This window comes from Echinops telfairi, unplaced genomic scaffold (genome assembly GCF_000313985.2).
Source record: "Echinops telfairi isolate 266 unplaced genomic scaffold, ASM31398v2 ScPeMD7_4225;HRSCAF=4972, whole genome shotgun sequence".
Classification (NCBI taxonomy): domain Eukaryota; kingdom Metazoa; phylum Chordata; class Mammalia; order Afrosoricida; family Tenrecidae; genus Echinops; species Echinops telfairi.
The window spans coordinates 342550-366734 of NW_022108124.1; the positions used below are offsets into that span (position 1 = coordinate 342550).

The following is a 24185-nucleotide window of genomic DNA, read 5'->3' on the forward strand; positions in this document are numbered from 1 at the left end:
GAACGAAGTTGTCAAGGATTTCATCTCGCTTGGATTTACAGTCAGTGCTCATGGAAGCAGGAGCCAAGAAACCAAACGACAGATTGCATTGGGCAAATCTGTTACACAAGACCTCTTTGAAGCGTTGTGAAAAGCCAAGCTGTCACTTTGAGGACCATGGTGCACCTAACCCAAGCCATTTCAATGTGCCCATATGCATGTGAAAGGTGTACCTTGAGTAAGGAGGGCCAAAGAGGAATCAATGCATTTGAATTATGATGCTGGCGAGGAAGATGAAAATATCACGGACTGCCAAAAGAATAAACAAATCTGCCTTGAAAGAAGTCCGGCCAGCGTGGTCCCTGAATGCAAAGACGGTGAGACTTCATCTCATGTACCTTGGACATATTTATTAGGAGAGACCAGTTCGTGGAAAGGACACTATGCTCGGTAAAGTGGAGCAGCAGCCAAAAAAAAGGAAGACCCTCCGTGAGATGGACAGACATGGTGGCTGCAACTATAGACTCAAACATAGTAACAATTGGGAAGATGGCCTAGGTCCGGCAGTATTGCATTTTGTTTTTCATAAGGCCGCTGAGAGTGGAAACCAACTTTGTGGCACCTGTGATAGGTAGCTTTATTGTGCCCACCTGGTCAATAGGAACATGTGGGATTAATAAGGTCGCTGTTTGATTGGAGTGCAGAGATAAATGGCTCAGCAAGGCCCGCCCCTCGCTCTCTTGTTCTCTGGTGATCGTACCAGCATGCAGCTGCTTTAGCTAGTTCTCTGCCTCAACTTGTTGGCTACAAGTTGTTAGTTACCTGTGGGACTGCCTACCCGTGGATCCAGTTGCTAGAGCTTGAGGATCCTTTAAGACCTGCTTCCCCACACTGCTGATGTTCACAACGCTTGAGCTTGTTGGTGACCCACCCTGCTGTTTGCTGCCTGTGGCTGTATTGCCTGCATTGCCTGAGGGAAGACTCAGCTGGCTGCTTCCTTGACCTTGGACCCAGTGACTCTTGTGAGTTGAAAGACTTCCAGTATATTAACTGTTCCACTGAAGTGAGTTGAACTGAGCCCTCTCTACTGCTATGTGGACTAATTAGTTGTTATATTCCTTCATGCTGTGTGTATCTAAACATATATATAATCATAAGAGGCCTGGTTTTGTTTCTCTAACACAATTGGTAGTGGGAGTGTTTCTAGAGAAACAAGATCATAAATATGGGCTTCTGAAATTGGCCCTCCAGTCTGATTAGGCTAACAGCACTGATAATGCCATCTCTGCCCCTAAAGGGCAGAGACTCTTACTAGAGTGGGGGGTGTTCATGCACGGTGTGAAATCGCAAAGCTAATATCCACAGTATCACCACCAATAGATGAAGTGCTGGTGAGAGGAGAGGCTCTGGGTGATCGTGTGTTTGATATTTCCCAGCGGTTTTGTCAGGTTGAGAAGTATAGGGAGGCTGGTTGGTTGGTCCTCCTTACAATAGAAATGGTGATCAAGGAAAGGGATAATCTCAGAACCTCAGAAGCGTGTATCTCAAGTGCTGAATAACAGACCTAAAAGCTTCTGCATGTGCTACAAAGAAGAGTCTTCTCCCCTCTAGTAATAGAGCTGACATTGCCGAAAACCAAATCCAGTCTCTTCATGCGAGTAGCTGAATTACAGCGTCAGCTGAATTGCAGGTCTAGAACAGAGTCTGATATTAAAGTAAGGGCATTAATCAGAAAGAATTGGGACCCTGAAACATGGGATGGGAACATATAGGCTGATGACCCAGAAGAGGAGGATATTGAGCCCTTAGAGTTGATTGAGCCACCCCAGTCAATAGGTTCAATCACTCCTCCCACCTGAGGAGATTAATCCACTATTAATAAAACAAATCACATTTGGTCACCTTAACCATATTGTTCAAGCTGAAATGCCAAGGGGAGCTGCATCTGGAGCATTGCCTGAGTTATGAGATATTGCTGAGAGCCCCCAGGAAATACCCCCACCACCCATTATTTCCTCTAGACCTGTATCTAGAATTCTCAGAAAGTTCCTAAAGGTGAGGTTCAAATGATGACTCAGGAAGAGGTGTGCTATACTCATAAAGATCTGCTTGAGTTTTCTAATGCATACAAGCAGAAGCTTGGGAAATATCCCTGGGAATGGTTTGTAAAGGTGTGGGATACTGGTGCAAGGAATGTAATATTAGACCAGTCTGAGTTTCTTGATATGGGGCCCCTAAGCACAGATTCTTCCTTCAGTGTCTCAGCAAGAGAGGTTAAGAGAGGATCTAATTCCTTATTTGGTTGGTTCACTGAAGCATGAGCTGCCAGATGGCCTAGATTAGACCAATTTAAGGTACCTGACCTACCTTGGTACACTAGAACAGTGGCTCTCAACCTTCCTAATGCCGTGACCCTTTAATACAGCTCCTCATGTTGTGCTGACCCCCAACCATAAAATTATTTTCATTGCTACTTCATAACTGCAATTTTGCTACTGTTATGAATCATAATGTAAATATCTGATATACAGGATGTATTTTCATTGTTACAAATTGAACATAATGAAAGCAAAGTGATTAATCACAAAAATATGTAATTATATATTGTGAAATATTTATTTCTAATTACAAATAAATGAAATTTTGTCTTGAAGCATGGTGTAGCATGGGTAACAGTCTGCACGCTGGGTAACTCGTAAGATGGGAAAGTTGTTCTCTCATAAGGTTCCCTAGTTCTTCTGATGGCTCAGATTTGGTCTTTTTCAGGGCTACTTTCTTTCTTTTTTAAAAAAATCATTTTATTGGGGCTCATACAACTCTTATCACAATCCATACATCCATCCATTGTGTAAAGCACACTTATACATTCGTTGCCCTCATCATTCTCAAAATTCGCTTTCCACTTGGATTACTGGAATCAGCTCCTCAGCAGGGCTATTTTCTTATAAGATTATTCTCATCTATATATTTTTCCTTAGAATTAAGTACAAATCTCTTACAAATCCACATTTTTTCCATATCTACAATCCCACCCCCACTTTACAATATTTTGTTTTGCTTTTTAATCATGGCAAGTATACTCATATCCCACACCCCCACGGCCCACCGCATCTCTATTTTTTTTGGTTTCTTTTATTAGCTTGACTTTTCTTCCTGAACCCTTGGATTTAATAATCCGTTGATATCAGTTTTCTTTTCTTTCATTGCGATTCCTTTACTAGCCCTTTGAGTTGGATGTTTAATTTACTGTCGCTGTGAATGTTCTTATGAGCCCTGCTTTAGCTATATCAAATCAACATGGACAACTCATATTTCAATTGTCTGTGTTCTAGATCTTCTCAATTTCGGTTTTGATTTCTTCTTTACCCCAAGAACCAATTAAAACAGTTTTGACTTTTCCCATGTCCCTCCTCTCCTTGCTGGTGGCTTTCATGGTAAAGGTCACAAGAGGGATTCTTCCGCTTCGCAGCGGCCGGAGCGCAGGCACCGCCGGGCCACGGAAGGAACAGCGACCAGAGCTCTAAGGAAGTTCAGGGTCGAGCAAACCCCTCTGCACGTCAACTCAGAACCCGCCGGCTGAAGACCCGAAACACACCCCCGCGAGCGCGCGGTCTGATTGGCCAATCGCTTCCACTGGGGCGCGGCTCTTTACTCTGATTGGTTTTAGCGGAGACGCCCCCATCCGAATGCCGAGCGTGATTGGTCTTGGCTTGACACGAAGCTCGACGGTGGCCCGTGGAGGTCAAGATACTTGCAGGGCAAAGTTTTTTGTTTTTTTTTTTTTCTTCTTGCGGTGGATGGCACAGCTGGTGTGCTCCTGAGAGGAGAGCCGCTGGCCTGGGAGCCATGTCGGCGGCTTCGGCTGTGGCCGTGCTGCTGGTGGCGGTGGAGAGGAACCGATGGCAGCGCCTCCCGAATCTGCTCCTTGCGCCGAGGTAACGACGGTGGAGGGGCGGCGGCTCTGTGCTTCGGGGTGCGGGTGGATGGCCTCGCGAGCTCCGTGCGAGGTGCGTGCGGGAGAAGAAGCCGCGATCGGGGAGGATGGAAGGGGACGGAGAAAAATCCCTGCCTCCTTGGGGGTCTCTGCTTTCCATCGCGATCCCCTCGGCTTTGGGGAGCCGCGATCCCCTCCTGGTCGCCGGCAGCCGCCGCCCTACCGGCGTCGGCTCAGACCCGAGCGGTTCTCGGGGTGCTCACAGCGGCCCCCATGGTGGGAGCCTTGCACCAGCCGATCATTCGTCCGATGGCCAAAGTGGCGGAGCAGCTCGCCCAAGGTGAACGCAAGTGCGAACAAACGGGGCCAGAACCTGCCCCAGGCCTGTTCCAGCTCCGCTGTCCCGGTCTCACGCCCCGCTTCAGAGAAAGACTCCGCGACGCAGTCCTCCTTGGTGGAAGGAATGACGCTAACAGAAGCGTGGGCAGCTTCCAGAGAGCTCCAGAATTGCTTTTGCCAAAAACCTATTGCATTCAAGTTCGAACACGACTATCAGATAGGTGACTCACTAGCTAATTCCACTCCAGATCCTTTTCCAAGGTTGAGCATCAAGCTTCAGTGACAATAACTTTAGTGATTGGCCTTCCAGGTATCAGGTGTCTCTCTCTCTGCTTCATCATTATCGTCATCATTTTGGAAAGATGGTACAGCTTCAAAATCAAACAAACAAAAAAATCAAACTCACTGTCATCCAATGTTTCTGACTCATAGTGACTTTACAGGACAGAGTAGAAATGCCCATGTGGGTTTCCAAGACTGTACATCTTTGTGGGGACAGAAAAACGCACCTTTCTCCGGAGGAGCAGCTGGTGGTTGGAGCTGCTGACGGTCCAGGGAGCAGCCCAACACACATGACCCACAGTACCAGCAGAGCCCTGTGGAGTAGTTCAGTGCTTCACATCTCCACGCCCCAGTTTCCTCACCTAAACAATGGACATATCCTTGCTGTTGAGGGCAGATCTGGTACCTAGGAGTCATTTCACAGGAATAGACTTTGCGTACTCAGTCTTTTAGAAGAACTCAGAAGCAGTGTGAGTTTGTGTGCTCGGGGACACTCACCATCTGCGAGTTGGGCAGGTTTTGTTGCTGTCTGTCTAAAATTGACAGGATTTCAAAGCTTTTTGTTTTTCATAATTAAGGCTGCTTCCCTTGGAGGTGAAAGCAATCTTCAAATGTTGCAGGACTTCCTTTGGAAACGATCAGGAGGCTTGAAGGTATGACTGCAAGTGCCAGAGCTAGAGCTAGTGGGGAAACCAGTTTGTTAGTGTTTTCTGGTGGGAATGTGCCAACCGAAGTAGAGGGAGTACTATAACCAACTTCTGTGCACTTACCATCCCGCTGTCTGTCTCCACTTGAAGAATGCTTGAGGCCATCGATCAATGGCCGTGCGTAATCAGTGTTAAACTGGATTTACCAAGATGAAATTATTTTGTAGACAATTTAAAAAATAGTTGCAGCAGTACATGGACAGTGAGCTGCCAGAAATGTAAGCCAAATCCGGAAGAGGGTGTGGAATGAGCATTCACATGGCTGGTGTCAGATGGATGTTAGTTGAACGTAGAGAATACCAGAAAGAGGCCTACTTGTGTTTTCTTGACTCTGCAAGGCATTCAACTGGTGAATCGTAACAAACTATGGATAACTGGAAACAGGAATTCCAGACACGTCACTGCTTGTACAGAGCCTTTACTAAGCCAAGAGGCAATAATTTTAATAGAACAAGGGACCACTGCATGGTTTAAAGTCAGGAACAATGTGTGTTATAGTTGTATCTTTTTACCATATGTATTCAATCTATATGCTGAGCAAATAATCCAAGAAATGACTCTATGAAGAAGAATGTGGCATCAAAATTAGAGGAATACTCTCACAACCTAATATGCAGATGACATACTATATATACTCGAGTATAAGCTGACCTGAATATCAGCCGAGGCACCTCATTTTACCCCAAAACTGCAGTAAAAATGTGCTGGAAAATTTGGCTTATACACGAGTATATATGATATATCTCATCATAAGGCAAACAAGAATCTTCGCAGTTGAATCAGTAAGCAATATACGATAAATGGAGAAAAAATGGACATCGTCAGGCATTTCGTTTTGCTTGATCCCCCATCAACACTTAAAGAAACAGCCACGCAGAAATCAAATGACAAGTGACATTGGGCAAATCTATAAAAGACCTTTTGAAGTGTCAAAAAATGAAGAGGTCACTTTGGGGACTAACGTGCCCCTGACCCAAGCCATGGTCTTTCCAGCAGCCTCTTATACATATGAAACTTGGATTATGTACAAGGAGGACTGAAGGCATTGATGACTTTGAACTGTAGTCTTGGTGAAGAATACCATGGACTTCCCAGAGAACAGAGAGATCTATTTTGGAAGGCATACAGCCACCATGCTCCTTAGAAGGGAGAAAGCTGAGGCTGTGTCTCACCTACGTGGGCTGTGTTATCCGGAGTGACCAGTCCCTGGAGAAGGGCATCACGTTTGGTAAAGTAGAGGGAGGACGGTCCTGAATGACACGAACTGACCGCGGTGGCGCTAACAATGTGTTCAAACCTACCAACAATTGTGAGGAGGACAGAGTGGCATCAGGCCGATGTGGGGTTTCTTTTTTTGTACATAAGGTCACAAGGGAGAACCAGCCCTTAACAGCACTCTAAAAAAACCAACGTTTCTGTTGAGTTAATTTTAGAAAGTTGTGTTTTAGGTGAAATATTACAGCACATTAGTTACCCTTGCAAGAGTGGGTACACATTTTGTTTCCTGCCATTGGTTGGAATGCCCTCCCTGGGTCCCACGTTTGCACCTGCCCTTTCCTGTGACTCTCGGCCTGCTGAACTTTGGGAGGAAATGCTGCCCTTTTGGTCTCGAATGGTTGGTTATCTTGAGGGGTCGGTTCCCCGTTGAGGGTGGTGTTCACTTCATAGGCCTGCTAATTCGCTCCCAGGGGGCAAGTGAGTTCAGGCTTGAAGGGTAGGTCTGTTGTGTCCATTCTGACTCGTGGTGACCCCGGAGACCCTGGATGCTCCTGAGTTAAACTGTGCTTCCCTAGTGTTTCCAAGGGTTGTGAGCTAATGGATGTCGATTGCCAGGCCTTCCTTCCTTGTTGCTTCTGGGGGAATTGCCAACCTTTTGGCTAGTGGTTGACCACACACCTGTGGTGCCACCCAGGGACCTTGTTTGTTCAGCAGGGGGATGATGATGACCAAAAGTTAAATGCAGATGTGACGTGACTTGCATAACATCACCAGCAGCTGGTCAGTCGTGAGCTTGAATGAGGACTTAGCTCTCCTGGCCCCCCACTCAGCCCTCTTTCAGCTCTCTGCCCTTTGCTTCTCTGGATTTCATAGCGATTGTCTTATCCAAGGAGTGAACCTGATCGGTACGTTTCCTAATTCTAGTTTGACTGGAACTTAAAGCAGACTTCTTATCGTCTCTGAACCTGATCCTGTGCCAGCCTCGGGAACGCGGATGGCCCGCAGGCTTTAGATGTTCTAGTAGCTTGTTCAAGGGCACTTGAGCCGGGGAGAAAAACCAAGAGTGTAGCTCCTGACTACCAGGTTAATTTCTGGTTTTGTTTTCCCACTGGCAAAGTTCCTTTGCTAGTTGACTCAAGGCTTCGGCAAGGTCATCTCAGGGCTTGGTTTCCTTGTTTTATAAAATTAGCTTCTTCTGAAAGAAAAGTGACTGATCTTTCCCAACCCATTTCATTCGACTTCGTGTGGATTTATTTCCTAGGAGATGGACATGGAACCGGGGAACCAGGAGGTATTCGGCCACCACAGGTACTGTGTGTAGTCTTTGTTGGATTGTTTCCAGTTGGATTCAGATTGTGAATTAAGAATGAAAGTGCTTAATCCTTTCGTCTGTGCATAAAACATACAAACATACTAAACCCACGGCCGTTGAGTCCATTCTGATACATAGGGCCTCTGTAAAATTTTTCTTCTTCTTTTCTTATTAATCATTTTATTAGGAGCTCTTACAGCTATCATAACATTGTATAATAACAATTACGTCCAGCAGTATGGTACAATTGCTACCACAGTCAGTTTCAAAACATTTTCTTTCTTCTTGAACTCCTTGATATCAACTCCCCTTTATCCACCCCCGTCTCCCACCTACCATCCTACCCCCAGGAACCCTTATTATTAGTGTTTTTCCATATCTTACACCATACAATATATCCATTTGCCTGCAATTCTGTTATTCACTTCCCTCGAGTAGGGTTATTTACACAGTCACCAATGTTATCAGCTCTCCTTTACGCTCCTTAACACCCCCCACCCCCTCTCCTGGCCCCCTTCTGATACCTTTAGGGAGCCCTTCCGCCCGCCACTGTTTCTGAAGGGTTGTCTATCTTGGCTTTCAGGTATCGAAGGATCTTAAATATACCAATGAACATATGAAACTCTAACAAGATTAATGAAACCAAGACCATAAGAGCAAGGAGAAGAAATATTAGAGAGCTAGAGGATAGTTATGTGTTTCATTAGTACTATACTGCACCCTTCCATGTGGCCCTTCTGAGAGGGACTGACCAAGTTATCTTATAGGTGGGCTTTGGGTCTCCACTATGTCCACATCCCTTCACAGCGATTTGGTTGGGTTACTTCTGAATTTCTGAAACCTATTCCCGTGGACACATCATGATCACACAGGCTGGTGTGCTTCTTCCATGTGGACTTTGTTGCTTCTCGGCTAGATAGATGCTATATTTATTAATAGCTGGGCACCTTCAGCTTTCTTTACCACATTTGCTTATATACCCATTTGTCTTCAGCAATCGTGTTGGGAAGGTGAGCATTATGCATTGCCACATTAGTAGAACAAAGCGTTCTAGTACTGAGGTAAGATTTAAGTAGAGGCCTAAAGTCCATCTGCTTCCTTGTTGTGTTTGCATATATGTACCTATATAAACGAATACACCTATGTTTCTATATATACATATGTTTCTGTATATACATATCTATGTATACTTTTTTTCCCTTTCCTTCAGCCCCACTATCATGTTTACCCATTGTTCAGCTCTCAGTAATTCCTCTCAGATACAATTCGATTGATCAAACATGACCAGAAAAACTACACCCTCCTCGCCATCAATTTTAGAACCCTTACTATTCCCCTACCCCCATCATTATATCGCGTTTCTGAGGCTGGAAATCTCTACGGGAGCAGACAGCTTCATCTGTCTCTCATGTAATTTGTGTAGAGCAGAATCAATTCTCAACTTTGATGATTTTCATGAAAATATTCTTAGTAAGAAGCCAATCATGGTTTCCACTACTTATATGAAAGTTCTATCTTGCTGATGAATGGAAATGTTTTACATTTATGTTATTTCTGTCTGGGTGACTATCTGTAGTGTTACTAACTGGGAAAAAATAACTTTAAAAAAAAAACAAACTTTGTTATCTAGTGTCCTCAAGTTAACTTTCAACTCATAGTGACCCCATTTAACAAAGTAGAATTGCCTGCTAGGGTTTTCTAGAATGTACTCTTGGTGGGAGCTGATAGCCAGGTTGTTTCCCTCACAAAGCTGCTGTGTGGGTTTGAACTGCTGACCTGTCAGTTAGCAGCCGAATGCTTAACTCTTATGCCACCAGGGCTCCTTGGGAAAAATACTATATCTAAACCAGGGTGGGCAACAGTGGCCCAAGGTCTGCATAAAGCCCGGCTAACCTTGCACACCTCGCCGCAGGGAACTAGTTCGAGCCATCACATTAGGGGTGAGTGAACGAAATGGTTGACCCATCTGGCCTGAGGATGAAGCTATAAATATCCAAATGGTCTTTGGCAAAAAACAAAACAAACAAACAAAAAAACCCCACCTACCTCTGGGCTAAATCAGTGCTTTTAAAACAAACCTTTAAAGTAACAGAATATTTTTCTAATAAAATTTTGCACAGGATTCCCAGTTACATAAAGCAGATAAACCGGTAGCTTTGGCTTGATGGGATGTGGTCCCTCCCTTCCCCGATACAAAAGTCTCATCCCAGCAGCTTGGAGCAACCGTGGATCTCTGTCAGGCTCCACTGAGAAACACGCTTTTAAATGATACAGAGAGCTTCCTTGAAGGAGCCCTGGGGACTCCGTGGGTTGGGCGGTAAGCAGCTAACTGCAAGGTTTAGAATCTCAGAAGCCCTGGATAAGGTCACTGTGAGTTGGAATTGCCTTTGTGGCGGTGGATTTGTGGGTTTGTGGTAACATGATCGTCTGCCAGCAAACATTTATTTCATACGGGATGCTCAAATGCATTTTGAATGTTAATGCGATAGCATCTCACTGTGGCATCGATGCCAGTGGGCCTTCGGTAGGTTGCCGGAGAACCACCGCTGCTGAGCATGCATGGCTGGCGTCAGGTTGCAGGGCAAGTACAGGTCCAGTCAAGGAGCGAGGCTGCCTGGGATCTGATCCTGGATCGACCACCTCTTTGGCTGTGTGATTTCAGGAAAAGAATACTTCATCCGGCTGGCATTGTCCACCTTTAAAAGTGAGATAATAACAGTGTATCTACTGTATAGAACTGTTGTGAAATTTAAGTCCATGTTGAGCCTTTAGCATAGGGCTTGGGACATAGGAAATATTTACAAAATATTCGTTACTGCTCATTGTGAGAGGATCCCTCTTGGCATAGGGTTACGAGTTGGGCTACTCATCTCAAGGTACACAGTTTGAAACTACCAGGTGCTCCTTGGGAGAAAGGTGGGACTTTCTACTCCCGTAAAGAGTCACAGTCTTGCAAAGCCGCAGGGGCAGTTCCATCCTGTCCTATAGGGTCACTATGAGTCAGCATTGACTCAATGGTATGAGTTTAATTTTTGTTTTTTTATTCATTGTTATTATTTTTTAAGCTATTGTAATTTGATCTTTGGCATAACAGAGCATCTTTTAATGAGGTCTCGATGGGCTTTTTAAACTTAAATGAAAACTCATATATTATAAGTGCTTACATTAATAAGGTAACTTGAATTTCAGCGAAGATAAATTAAATGTACTATTTAATATAGCACCGTAATTTTAGGCTCCATCCTGCTGACTTGCGCAAACAAACGTGTTCTAAATGGGTTAATGTCATAGATAGATTCTCAGCCTCACTTATTGCTCCCGGGAAAATGTATGTGTGCTTTTCATGGTGTTCTATGCAGGAAGAAGCATTACCAAGGTTCTCATTGCAAACAGAGGAGAAATTGCCTGCAGGGTGATGCGAACGGCGAAAAACATGGGTGTGCAGTCCGTGGCTGTGTACAGTGACGCTGACAGGAACGCCATGCATGTACACATGGTATGTTGCTTCAAGCTACACGCCAATCTTCGAAAGTGATTCTTTTGATTATTGTGTCAAACTGTTAGTACGTTAAATCAGCCAAGCTTGTATGTGTTAGTATCGGCATTGTGTATGTAGGTAGGTAAGGTAAACCTATTTACTGATCATTCCACTTGGGAACATTTCCCAATTACACCAGCCATTGGATTGTTTGTGTGCTTAATGGTCCAGCTGACTGAACAGGCAAAATCCTTACCTCATGAGGATGAGTTCAAGCCATTCACAGATAGTGGCCCACAGACCACATTTTGAGTAGCACGTATCCAGATCCTGATGTGAGATCAATGGCCACTTCCTGGCCACGTGGTCTTAGGCCAGTCACTGAACGTTTCTGAACTTGGGTTTGTCCGTAAAGTTATTATGTAAAAGCCCGTCTTCCCTTGAGCCCTGTGAATGTTCTCCACGGAGAGAACCCCAGTCAAGGATGCCCACAGCTGTTGACCTTCCTGATGCCTGCAGCGAAACTTCAAGCACCAATGTCGATCCGTGGGGACCAACCCCCCGTGCTTTTGCATAGCGGGTCCGTGTGACTCGCTAGCCATTTCTTTCCCAGTCTGGGCAGTGACTACTTCAGACCTTTTTTTGCGCCTTTCAGACCTCTGGTGCCTCCTCTACCACCTTATTCTTGGTGCCGTCTTGAAGATAAAACTGTTTGAATGAGCTTCGTGCCACAGCATCTGCTGCCTGCCTGCTTCCATGTTCATCCTCTGCTCATCCAAAGCCTGTCGTCTGCCTGCATCTAGGTTCCTTCTCCCGCCTTCTGAAGCACCTTCCACTTACAGTGAAGTGTCTTCAGTCACCGGGCCCTTCCCGGCAGCATATCGATGTGCTGTAGTTGTTGCTCCCACATGCCTAGTCATTGCTAGTCCCATGTGCCCATGTTCACACCCAGCCATTTTTTTTTTTAATATCATTTTATTGGGGGGCTCATACAACTCTTATCACAATCCATCCATCCATACATTGTGTCCAGCACATTTGTACATTTGTTGCCCTCGTCATTCTCAAAACATTTGCTTTCTACTTGAGCCCTTGGTATTAGCTCCTCATTTTCCCCTCCCTCCATAACACCGCCCCCATGAGCCCTTGATAATTTATAAATTATTAGTATTTTGTCATGTTTTATACTGTCCGGTGTCTACCTTCGCCCACTTTTCAGTTGTCTGTCCCCAAGGGAGGGGGTTATATGTAGATCCTTGTGATCAGTTCCCCCTTTCTAGCCCACCTTCGCTCCACCTTCCCGGTATTGCCACTCTCATCACTGGTCCTGAGGGATTCATCTTTCCTGGACTCCCTGTGTTCCCATTTCCTATCTGTACCAGTGTACATCCTGTGGTCTAGCCAGATTTGTAAGGTAGAATTGGGATCATGATAGTTGGGGGAGGAACTAGAGGGGAGGAACTAGAGGAAAGTTGTATGTTTCATCATTGCTACACTGCACCCTGACTGGCTCATCTCCTCCCCGTGACCCTTCTGTAAGGGGATGTCCAATTGTCCACAGATGGGCCCTTGGTCTCCACTCTGCACTCATTCACAATGATATGATTTTTTGTTCTGATGATGCCTGATACCTGATCCCATCGATACCTCATGATCACACAGGCTGGTGTGCTTCTTCCATGTGGGCTTTGTTGCTTCTGCCCTAGATGGCCACTTATTTATCTTCAAGCCTTTAAGACCCCGGAGCCAGCCTTCTTTCTTCTCCCCCTTTAGAGCCAATTGAGAAATCATTAGCCTGGCTCTTTCCTCTTCGTTGCCTTCCATTCTCTTTGCAACCAACTCCCGTCAAGCTTCTGTCTCCTCCCCTCCCTTTGAAATGGTTTCTGCTGAGACCAACAATGATGTCCATGTCCCTAAAGCCAATGGAGTCTTTTCAGTCCTCAGCTGACACGGCTTCTCAGCAGCATTTACTACCACAGCAGACCTTCCTTTTTAGAAGACATTCTCCATGGCCTTGACCCTTGTGTACTCTTTCCCAGTATCCTTTTGTTGAATCTCCACCACCATCTATCAGACCTGAAAGATTAAAGTTCCTCGGGACGGCCCTTGACTCTCTCCTCCTTTTCCCACTACACTCAGTGGAGGCGAATATTCCGTTTGTTCCTGGGCTTTGCTAAAAATGGGAAACACGTGTCTGTCTCTAGCCCAGACTTTCTCTTGCGTGTGATGCATCTATGTCCTGCTGCCTCCTCACCATCCCCAGGTGGACGTGCCACAGCAACCGAACTTACCGTGCCCTGGCTGCACGCATGACGCTTCCTCTGTTCTGAGCCTCGTTTTCACGCAGACTACTTCGTCAGCCCAGTCGCTGGCAGACCACCGCACATCAAAAATAACAGTGCCAGAAATTTGAGGATGGTCTTTGAAAGCATCCTTCCCTCTTCCATCCTAGTCGATGTCCCCCCTTATCCTCCCTCCCACATTGGGACAACACCACAGGCAAGTCACTCTGCTCCCCCAACGTGTCTTCCACTTCTTTCTGCCCTTCGCCAACTGCCCTCATTTCGAACCCCCATCAAAGCCACCATCATCTCTAGCCGGGTCAAGTGCTGCGGTCTCCTAGGCAGTCTCCCTGCGTCTACCGCTGGTCCTCTCCCTACAATCTGGTTAGTACTGAGCACTTGGGGAAAGGGGTTAGAACCTGGTTATGTTCCTACATGTCTGTGAAAAGGCATATTGGCAAAGCCATTTCAAATTGTAATCAACCAGGAGCCATTCAAACGGGCATATCCTTCACCCCAACCCTGCCCACATCCCTCTGTGTCCTCTGTCCCAAGAACGGTTCATACATCCCTGTGAAACCATCATCACCAACCTCAGCCCACAGCCATCGAGTGACCCTCTGGACAGACTAGAACTAGAACTGTTCTTCTGAAGGATTTCAGAGGCTGCGACTCTTCATGGGAACACACAGCTTTATCTTTCTCCCTCAGAGCAGCTGGGAGGTTTGAACCCCCAAGCTTAAGGTTAGCAGCCCAATGTATACTTTGCATTCATATTGTTCACATTCTTTAGAATGAGGATGGATTTGTGGTTTTTTGGCATTAAAAATTTTTTTAAAGATAAAAACAAAACAAGAAAGGGAAAACACCAAAAAACACCAAAACTCTATGGGTTCCCTGTGGTGAAAATTCAAAGCTTTGAACCCGCTGGTTGATAGTGACAGGTGCCTATTGAGTCCACTCTTACTCATGGTGACCCCATGTGTTACCCCAGGGGACTCTGGGCTTCAGTCTTACGGAGGCAGAGTGCCAGTTTCTCCTCTTCAGAGCTGCCGACTGGGTTCCCTGGTAACTTTCAGTTACCATGTAAGTACTTCATCCTGTAGGACCAGGGCTCCTTGGGAAATGGCACCCTCCTGCCTTCCCAGCGCCATCCCTCATCCCTGATCCCTGATCCCTTTGTTCACTGAGCTCCCTCCTGCCTACCCAGCCTCATCCCTCATCCCTCATCCCTTTGTTCACTGAGCTGCCTCCTGCCTACCCAGCCTCATCCCTGATCCCTTGATCCCTTTGTTCACTCCACTTGATACTCTTTCAGTTCCTCAGATGGGCCAGGTGTACCCCACATAGGTTGTTTCCTCTGTCTAACCCCACACCCTCCACCCATTTGTCTGGCCGAACCTAGCCATGCCGGAGGAGTTTTCCCTGACCACCTCTGACCAGATTGGGTCTTACCTCACCTGATGTCCTTTGAGTTTCCTTCACTCCTTGATCATAGTTGCCATCAAATGTGTGAATGCGTGTTTCATGTCGTGAAGTATGTGAATGTGTTCCCCTTGTCTGTCTCTCTGTCTGGACAGGGACAGTTGCCTTGTTCACTGCTGTGCTGGCAGCTGCTCCCTCCATGATACGTGATCATGTTTCATGGCTTCTCCAGTGCACGATAGACTCCAGACAGCCAGTGGCATGAATGACGTTTTCTAGCTCATCTACATCAAAGGACATTCTGGTCACATGATTGTTTTAGAGGGTGGTATCCAACAGCCGCCACGTGTATGGTACCCTAATTACTACAGCAACTTCAATGAACTTTGTTACCCAATTGTAACTTGGGGGCGTTAATACATCTATGAGTATTTTTGCCGCAAAGAGCTGCAGCATGAGTAATGGCTGCTGCTTTCAGTGCCCTGGTTTCCATCCTAACTCCTCTCCAGTGGGGAGGGTCCCCACGAAAGCGGGCTCTGACATCCTCCGCTGGCAACCAATCCCAAGATTGGTTTATTTTGATTGACATGGGCGTGAGTGAGCTCGTATTGCTGTATCTCAGTTCGTGCATTGTTCATAAGAGCCAACTTTTTTTTAAATAATCCTGAAGCAGCGCTGTAGTGCAGTAGGGGTGCACTGTTGTAAGCGTGTCGTTTTTCTAAAACAGGCAGACGAAGCATATTGCATTGGCCCTGCTCCCTCCCAGCAGAGCTACCTCGCTATGGAGAACATCATCCACGTGGCCAAGATCTCCGCTGCACAGGTAAGCATTGTGACAGCAGTTATACAACGAGTGTGGCCTACGCCTCTGTACTTTGTAGAAGATTCCTAATTACTCCTAGAAATGCATTATTTTTCAACACCTAGCCCACTTAGAACACTTTTCCTTTGATACAAGTTCACAATTGAAGAAGTTCCAACACCCAAGTGTTTGGGGTTTTGTTTGTTTGTTGGCACGGATGTGGTAAAGAATCAAACTTTACCCAAGGAATTTAGCTTTTGTCTTTGCTTCCTGTGAAAGTTATCTTCTAAAGCCTCAGAATTTCCCCAAGAGCAGAAGTGACTGAGACCTAGGTGTGGGTTTCTCATCCCCAAGATTTTCCCATTTGCTTCTTGGGATGTCATCTGAGCGGAGGCATAGCCCTTCCGTTCCTCCACCACTCTGCCTTCCTCCCGACTCCTTGACTCTGCACTCGAGATCTTTGGGGAAACAGATGGGGGAGGCTCTCAAGGATATGTTGAAATTAAGAGAGAACTCAATTCAACCTTTCTACCTTCAAATGCAGATCCTAGGACCATCTGGTAATTTGGGGGAAATAGAGGCAAGCTAAACTATAAGGTAAACTAAAACCAAGAGAGAAATCTCTCTCCTTCCCAGTTTCTCGCAAAGGACCCTACTCCCTGTTTTTGGTTTTTAGTACCCTAGCTTTAAAAAAAGATGTTATTATATCTCTCCTTGATTCTTATAAAGCAATGAGGAACCAACTTGTGTTAAATCATTCTTTGAATTATCTTCAGAAATGGTCCTTTTAATTTTTTTAAAATCAGACCATCAGACCCTTATGATCTGTCTCTTAGGTGGATGTTTATAGCTGGATTTTCAATTTCTAAATCCTTACCTATTTGACCATTTTTTTCTTTTCTTTTAAAAAAAAATCAATTTATTGGGGGCTCGTACAACTCTTATCACAATCCATACATCCATCCATTGTGTCAAGCACACTTGTACATTTGTTGCCAGCATCATTTTCAAAACATTTTCTTTCTACTTGAGCACTTGGTATCAGCTTCTCATTTTATCTCTCCCTCCCTCATGAACCCTTGACAATTTATAAATTATTATTATTTCTTCATGTCTTATACTGACCTATGTCTTCCTTCACCCACTTTTCTGTTGTCCATCCCCCAGGGGGGGTTATAGGTAGATCATTATGATTGGTTCCCCCCCCCTTCCCCTCCTGGTACAGCTACTCTCATTATTGGTCCTGAGGGGTTTATCTGTTCTGGATTCCCTGTGTTTCCAGCTCTTATCTGTACTAGTGTACATGCTCTGGTCTAGCTGGATTTGTAAGGTAGAATTGGGATCATGATAGTGGGGGAGCATTAAAGAACTAGAGGAAAGTTGTATGTTTTATCGGCGCTATGTTGTACCCTGACTGACTCGTCTCCTCCTTGTGACCCTTCTGTGAGGGGATGTCCAATTGCCTACAGATGGGCTTTGGGTCTCCACTCTGCACTCTCCTCATTCACAATGATACGATTTTGTGTTCTGGGTCTTTGATGCCTGATACCTGATCCTGTCGACACCTCGTGATCACACAGGCTGGTGTGCTTCTTCCATGTGGGCATTGTTGCTTCTGAGCTAGATGGCCACTTGTTTATCTTCAAGCCTTTAAGAACCCAGACCCTATTTCTTTTGATAGCTGGGCTTTCTTCACCACATTTATTTATGTAACCGCTTTGTCTTCATCTATCGTGTCGGGAAGGTGAGCACCATGCAATGCCAGGTTAATAGAACAAAGTGTTCTTGTATTGAGAGAGTACTTGAGTGGAGGCCCAATGTCCATCTGCTACCTTAATACTATAAATCTATACATATATTCACATAGATCTAGTTCCCCATCGTCATATATAAATATGCTTACATATGTGCATGCCCTATCTGACCATTTCTATATGCAATTAGATGACTATTTCATAAGTATGAGTGTCATGATTATCTTTGCTGTTTGTTTGTTTGATGCCGCTCCATTTCCCTAGTGTCTCTATTATTGCTGATGTCAGATGGATCTTTGCTGAAAGCAGAGAATACCACCCAGATGTTTGTTTGTGTTTTATTGATGATGCAAGGACAGAAGTCAAGGAGCTAGGCCCAATGAAGAAGACCACGGCAGCAGGATTGAAGGAAGGTTTTAGTAACTTGCGATGTGCAGGTGCCTCAACTGTGCTTCCTGAAAGCAGAGAGAACTTGAAGCAGTTGCTGAAAATCAAAGACCAAAGCTTTTGATGTCGATTAAAACTCACTGTAAAGCAGCAGTTCTCAACCTGTGGGTCGCGACCCCATTGGGGGTGGGTTGGTCGAACGACCCTTTCACAGGGGTTGCCCAATTCATCACAGTAGCAAAATCATAGTTATGAAGTAGCAACGAAAATAATTTTATGGTTGGGGGGGGGGGGCGTCACCACAACATGAGGAACTGTATTAAAGGGTCACGGCATTAGGAAGATTGAGAACCACTGCTATAAAGAAAGCAAAAATTGACACAACAGCATCCGTAAACAAGATCATGATCAACGGAGAAAAGAGGGACGTTGTCAAGGATTTGATTTTCCTTGGAGCCATACTCAACACTCGTAGAAGTGACAGTCAAGAGATCAAATGACCTGCGACATTGGGCAGATGTGTTGCAAAAAAAAAAATTCTTTAAAGTCTTAAAGAACTAAGGTCCCCCTTTGGGGACTAAGGTGTTCCTGCCTGAAGCCAGAGTATTTTTAATCCCCTCTTCCACCTATCAGAGTGGACAGTGGATAAGAAGACCAGAAAATAATGAATATATTTGCAGTGTAATGTGGGCCAGGAATATGGAAAGTACTGCAGACTGCCCGAAGAAAAACTGATTCTGCCTTGCTCTGTGCTAGTGAGGACGGTGAGATTTTTTTCTCAGGGACTTTGGATACTTTGTCAGAAGGCCATTGTGTTGGCAAAGGGGAGGGCCAGCCGAAAGGAGGAGGCCCGTTATCGAGATGGGATGATGCAGTGCCTGTGACAAGAGATGCAAACGTGGCGATGATGGTGAGGATGGCTCAGGATGGGGTGGTCCATTATTCTCTCGGACGTGGGGTCACTCTGAGTTGGTGGTCCATTATTCTCTCGGACTTGGGGTCACTCTGAGTTGGAACCCACGAGATGGCACTTAACAATAACAACCACATCCCTCAATTGACACAGCTTCGTGGTTAGCCTGCCATTTAGAAATTTCTAAAATGTTCCCATTCTGATTGTCAAAACACATTTCTCGCTGCTAGTTCTTCAGTATAGCCAGAGGGGACTTTTCCTCCGTCTCCTTGATGTACCATACTGATTTCTTCTGCTCATTTGCTCATGGTATTCTGCCTGCCTGTAATGCTCTCTTTCCCCTTCTCGGTCATTCATGCGTTTATTCCCCCAACAAACATTAACTGGTCTCCTGCGTTGTGCCAGCTCCTGAACTTGACTCCAACAGGGACTCAGAGACACAGTCCCCTCCCTTAGGGAGCTACACGTGGATGGTGAACCAGAAAATCTCCCTTGAAACAGAAACAAGGCAACTCAGAGACTGATACGTGGTGGGAAGAAAATACGGCAGGATTAGGGGATGGAGAACAACTAGTTGGGAGGTGCTTTTAAATGGCGAGCCCAAGGAGGCCCACCCGAGGGGTGACAATTGAAGAAAGGCCGAAATGAGGAGGATGAACCAACCATGCAAGGCACTCAGGGAAAATGTTCGGGCTGACAGAACTGCCGAAGCTCTGGGGTGAAAACCTCTTGGAGAGCTCAAGGGATGCAAAACCTACAGTGCCAAGGTGAAGGCAGTGAACGACCATGCTCTCAGGGTTCAGGTCAAACACTGAAATTCCACGAGGTATTTTTTCAACGGGGAATTTAATACAGGAGTTAGTGACCTCAGTTCTAAGAGCAAAACAACAACAACAACAAATTACCCTATTAATAACTGCAGAGATGACAACCTGTGCCCTCCGGCTAGAGAAGAGGCTGGAGCAGCTCAGTCCTGAGACGAGGCAGTCTCCTCGGCTGTTGCTCAGGGCTCTGCAGTGGGGTCTTCCTGGGGGTGCTGGCACCTAAAGGCCACAGCAAGGCCACTTCTAGGAGTCCGTGCTTGGTTCTCTGTGCATTGGGTCACCGTGAATCAGAACCACCTGGATGCCACCTCACTACACTAACCCCAACAATGCCTATATTGTTGGTGCCGTGTGGTGCAGTGCGTAAGTGCTTGGCTGCTAACTAAAAGGTTGGCAGTTTGAACCTGCCTAGCAGAGAGAGGCTCAAGGTCCTGGCAAGTTGCTTCAGCAAAGATCACAGCCCAGAAAACTCTATGGGTGGTTTTATTCTCTCACACAGGGTCTTTTGAGTCAGACTGGACTCAGGGGCATCCACCCAGAACAATGGCAGGCCTGCGCTGAACCTACAAGATGTCATAGTATGCATGTCCCTCGATGGGAGGTAGCCGTCAAGTCTGGCAGCAGATCGGAATCCCCCAAGGAGCCTTGCCACGACACTAATGATGGGTGCGTGTGCTGCAATAACTAGGGCCTGCTGGAATCCTGGTACTGCTCTGTGTCTCGATCTGAGTCTATTCAGTGTATGAAAATGAAGCACATGGAGTTCTATGCCTGTTCAATGTGTGTGCTGTGCTATAGGTTTATTTTATTTTGATAAAATGTTTGCTTTGGCCATGGCCCCTCAGTGATGGTGTTAGCTTCTGAGGCTGCCTGCCTTGTAGAAGTGTCCCGTCTCCACCCCGCGCCCCCCAGCCTTTTTTTGTTTAACCTGGCCTCCAGGAAGAGAGGCTTTTGACTCCCATTGTTTCAACATCACTGACAAGTATCATCACGCATGTAGCAAGCTATTTCACTAACTACAGGCAGTCTGTGTGGTGGCCCAAAAGGAAACCCATACTCTAAGCCTGGCAGCTGTGGGGAGGAAATTCCTGGTTCAAAGAATTTAACGAGTCTGGCTTTATCCTCTCCACTCTGGAAAGGGCAAGTCTCTGTTCTGCGCAGCCAGTTCCCATCTTAAAAGAGCAGCTGCATGGCTCCGAGCCTTTGCCCGAACAAGTACTAAGCAGACTCGAGACATCCTTCCCGTGGAAGACGCATCAGTACTGCGGATGAACATTCTAAGCAGACTGACCCTCCCGTGGCTGACCAGAGAGAAGGGGTAGCTGAAATCCTGCACATGTCGGATGGCCAGGGACGTAGGGTCCACGTGGTGGTGGTGTTTTTCTTTTAATCCAATTCATTTAAATGTTCAAGAATTTCTTGGTTTGAGTGTATTAAGTTATTCTTCCTAAGGGAAATTCATAAAATTCATTAAGGCTATCCCCAAATCGTGCCATTGGATTTTACTTTTTTTCAGGGAGAGAGCTGCTTTTCTGTTGTACAAGGAGAATATATATGTATCAAGTTCATCTAAGAGCTCTTTCAAATTAAGTATCTATAAAAAAGAAGGACCGTCAGAAAATGAAATTAGGGAAATCCCATATATACTCAAGAATTCTATATATTCATATGGAATCCTATATATATTCATAGAGTATATAGAAATCATATATACTCGAGTATAAGCCAACATGAATATCAGCCGAAGCACCTAATTTTTTTTAATCATTTTATTAGGGGCTCATATAACTCTTAATCACAATCCATACATACATCAATTGTGTAAAGCACATTTGTACATTCATTGCCCTCATCATTCTCAAAACATTTCCTCTCCACTTAAGCCCCTGGCATCAGGTCCTCATTTTTTTCCCCTCCCTCCCTGCTCCCCCCTCCCTCATGAGCCCTGGATAATTTATAAATTATTATTTTGTCATATCTTGCCCTGTCCGACATCTCCCTTCACCCACTTTTCTGTTGTCCATCCCCCAGGGAGGAGGTTCCCACTTTCCAACCCACCCTCCCTCTACGCTCCCAGTATCACCACTCACACCACTGGTCCTGAAAGGATCATCTGCCCTGGATTCCTGTGTTTCCAGTTCCTATCTGTACCAGTGTACATCCTCTGGTCTAGCCAGACTTGCAAGGTAGAATTCGGATCATGATAGTGTGTGTGTGTGTGTGGGGGGAGAAGTATTTAGGAACTAGAGGAAAGTTGTATTTTTCATCGTTGCTACATCGCACCCTGACTGGCTCGTCTCCTCCCCGAGACCCCTCTGCAAGGGGATCTCCAGTGGGGGCACCTAATTTTACCACAAAAAATGGCCTTAAAAATGTGCTGGAAAAACTTGGCTTATACACGAGTATATGTGGTAAATACATTCACTGTAATGCCAATAAAAATCCAGTGCTTAAGTAGTCCAGTTAGCAAAGAAGTTCAGGACTGTGTATGTGAAAATTCCAAACCACGGCTGAAGAAATTTAGAGTTCTGAATAAATAGCTAGCTAGATTGTGCTCCTGACTTGAAGACATAGTCCTGTTAAGATTTCCAAATTGAAATTTGTAGAAAATTAAAATTCCAAATTGTAGATTTAGTAGTCTTTATCAATATTTCAGCAGGTTGTTTTTTGGAAAAAATTGACAAGTTGATCTTAAAACAACCAAGATCCAGTATAGCTTAACAATTTGGAAAAGACTAAAACGCTAAGAGTTTGCACTGTTGATGTCAAAACTCATTCTGAAGGTACAGTAACCGCGGTAGTATGGTGCTGCTCTAAAGATAAAAGTACATGTGAATAGAGCATAGTAATCCTAAAAATAAACTCATGTGTACTTGGTTAACTTATTTTTGAATAAAGATGCCAAAGTAATTCAATGAGGAAAGTGAATTGTGTTAGTATAATTAGGTATCTGTATATAAAAAGATGTTCCCTTTTCTTATACTGTGTTAGTCCAGGTGGACTAGAGAAACAAATCCATAGAAACTCATGTGTATAAGAAAGACCTTTATATACACTAGCAATTGAATATTGAGAAAACATCCCAGCCCAGTCCAGATCACATCCATAAGTCGGATATTAGCCCATATGTCCAATATCAATCTATAAAGTCCTTTTCAGACTCACAAAACACATGCAATGATGCCAAGTGCAGGATGATCACAGGCCAGTGTGTGCAAAGTGTTTTGTATCCAGTGGCGGTAGAAATATCTCAGCGCTGGCAGGGGCCTCCACGTGGCTCCTCCAGTTCCCAGGGCACAGGGTCTATCAGCATAGTGACATGTCGTGTCAGGGAGTGAGCCAAGAGAGAAGTGTCTCACCTCCAAGGAGGAAAATACAGGAATTCCCAGAATTCTCAGGGGAAGGCCATGCCCACACAGAGGCCTCATTGGCTATGACCCAACTGACAGACTAGACTCTACCCTGTCACTCTTAGTCCTCTCAAGTCCCAAACTGACAGCAGATTATGTAACTACCACACATACTTTAAAAACAAAAAACCAAACCCATTGCAAATAAGTCAATTCCAACCCCTAGTGACCCAGTAGAACAAATTGGAACTTCCCCTGAGTGTTTCTAGGGCAGTGGTAATCTTTATGGCAGCATCCCATTCCACTGAGTGACTAGTAGGTTTGAACTGCTGACCTTTGGGTTAGTAGCTAAGTGTATAACCGCTGCTCCACTAGAGTGGCTTCTCTTTCACACTTTACACACACATATTAAGTCAAAGTATCATAGACCTATAACTATTATGTTAGATGCCGTCAAATCATCTCCGACTCATAGCAACCCCGTGTGTAGCAGAACGAAACACTGCCCGGTCCTGCACCATCCTTCTGATTGTTCTTATGCTTGGTCTATGAGACCAAGTTTTGCCATCCTCACTTCAAAGGCGTATTCTGGCTATATTTCTTCCAAGACAGATTTGTTTATTCTTCTGGCAGTCCACGGTACTTTCACTCTTCCTCACCAATGTCATGATTTGAGTACATTCATTCCGCTCCCAGCTTCTTTATTCATTGTCCAGCTGTCACGTGCATTTGAAAATACCACAACGTGGGTCCGGTGCACATTTGTATAAAAAGCGACATCTTTGTTCTTTAGAACTTTAAATGAATCTTGTCCAGGAGATTTGCCTAGGCAAAATGCATTTGATCCCTTGACTGCTACTTCCATGAATATTGACCGAATACAAGCAAAAAATGAAATCCTTGATAACTTCAGTTTTTTTCTCTGTTTAATGTCTAATTTCCAGATGAAAGGATTTTTGTTTTCTTTATGCTGAGGTTTAATATATACTGAAGGGTGTAGCCTTTGACCTGCATCAGTAGGTGCTTCAAGGCCTCTTTGTTCTCCACTAGCAAGGTTGTGTCATCTGCGTATCACAACTTGTGTCATTGCTGACGATGTTCTCCCAGTCTGTGCACGCTCTTATTCCTCTCGGTGAAGCCTTTCGAAGACTTGGCACCTCATCAGACTCAATTGGAAAACATTCATAAGGGTCAGCAGA

The 24185-nt window shown here is 45.2% G+C and overlaps 1 protein-coding gene across 1 annotated transcript in view; it reads left to right on the plus strand.

The window, feature by feature from the left end:
- Window positions 1–3770: 3770 nt before the first annotated feature.
- The window catches only part of MCCC1 (methylcrotonyl-CoA carboxylase subunit 1), a 60276-nt gene continuing 39861 nt past the window's right edge, over window positions 3771–24185 (plus strand). Inside the window, exons 1-4 of the mRNA XM_004708693.2 lie at window positions 3771–3914; window positions 7721–7767; window positions 11131–11267; window positions 15684–15779. Coding sequence (XP_004708750.1) covers window positions 3826–3914; window positions 7721–7767; window positions 11131–11267; window positions 15684–15779 — 369 coding nt within the window. The 5' untranslated portion in view covers window positions 3771–3825. The remainder of the gene's footprint in view (window positions 3915–7720; window positions 7768–11130; window positions 11268–15683; window positions 15780–24185) is intronic.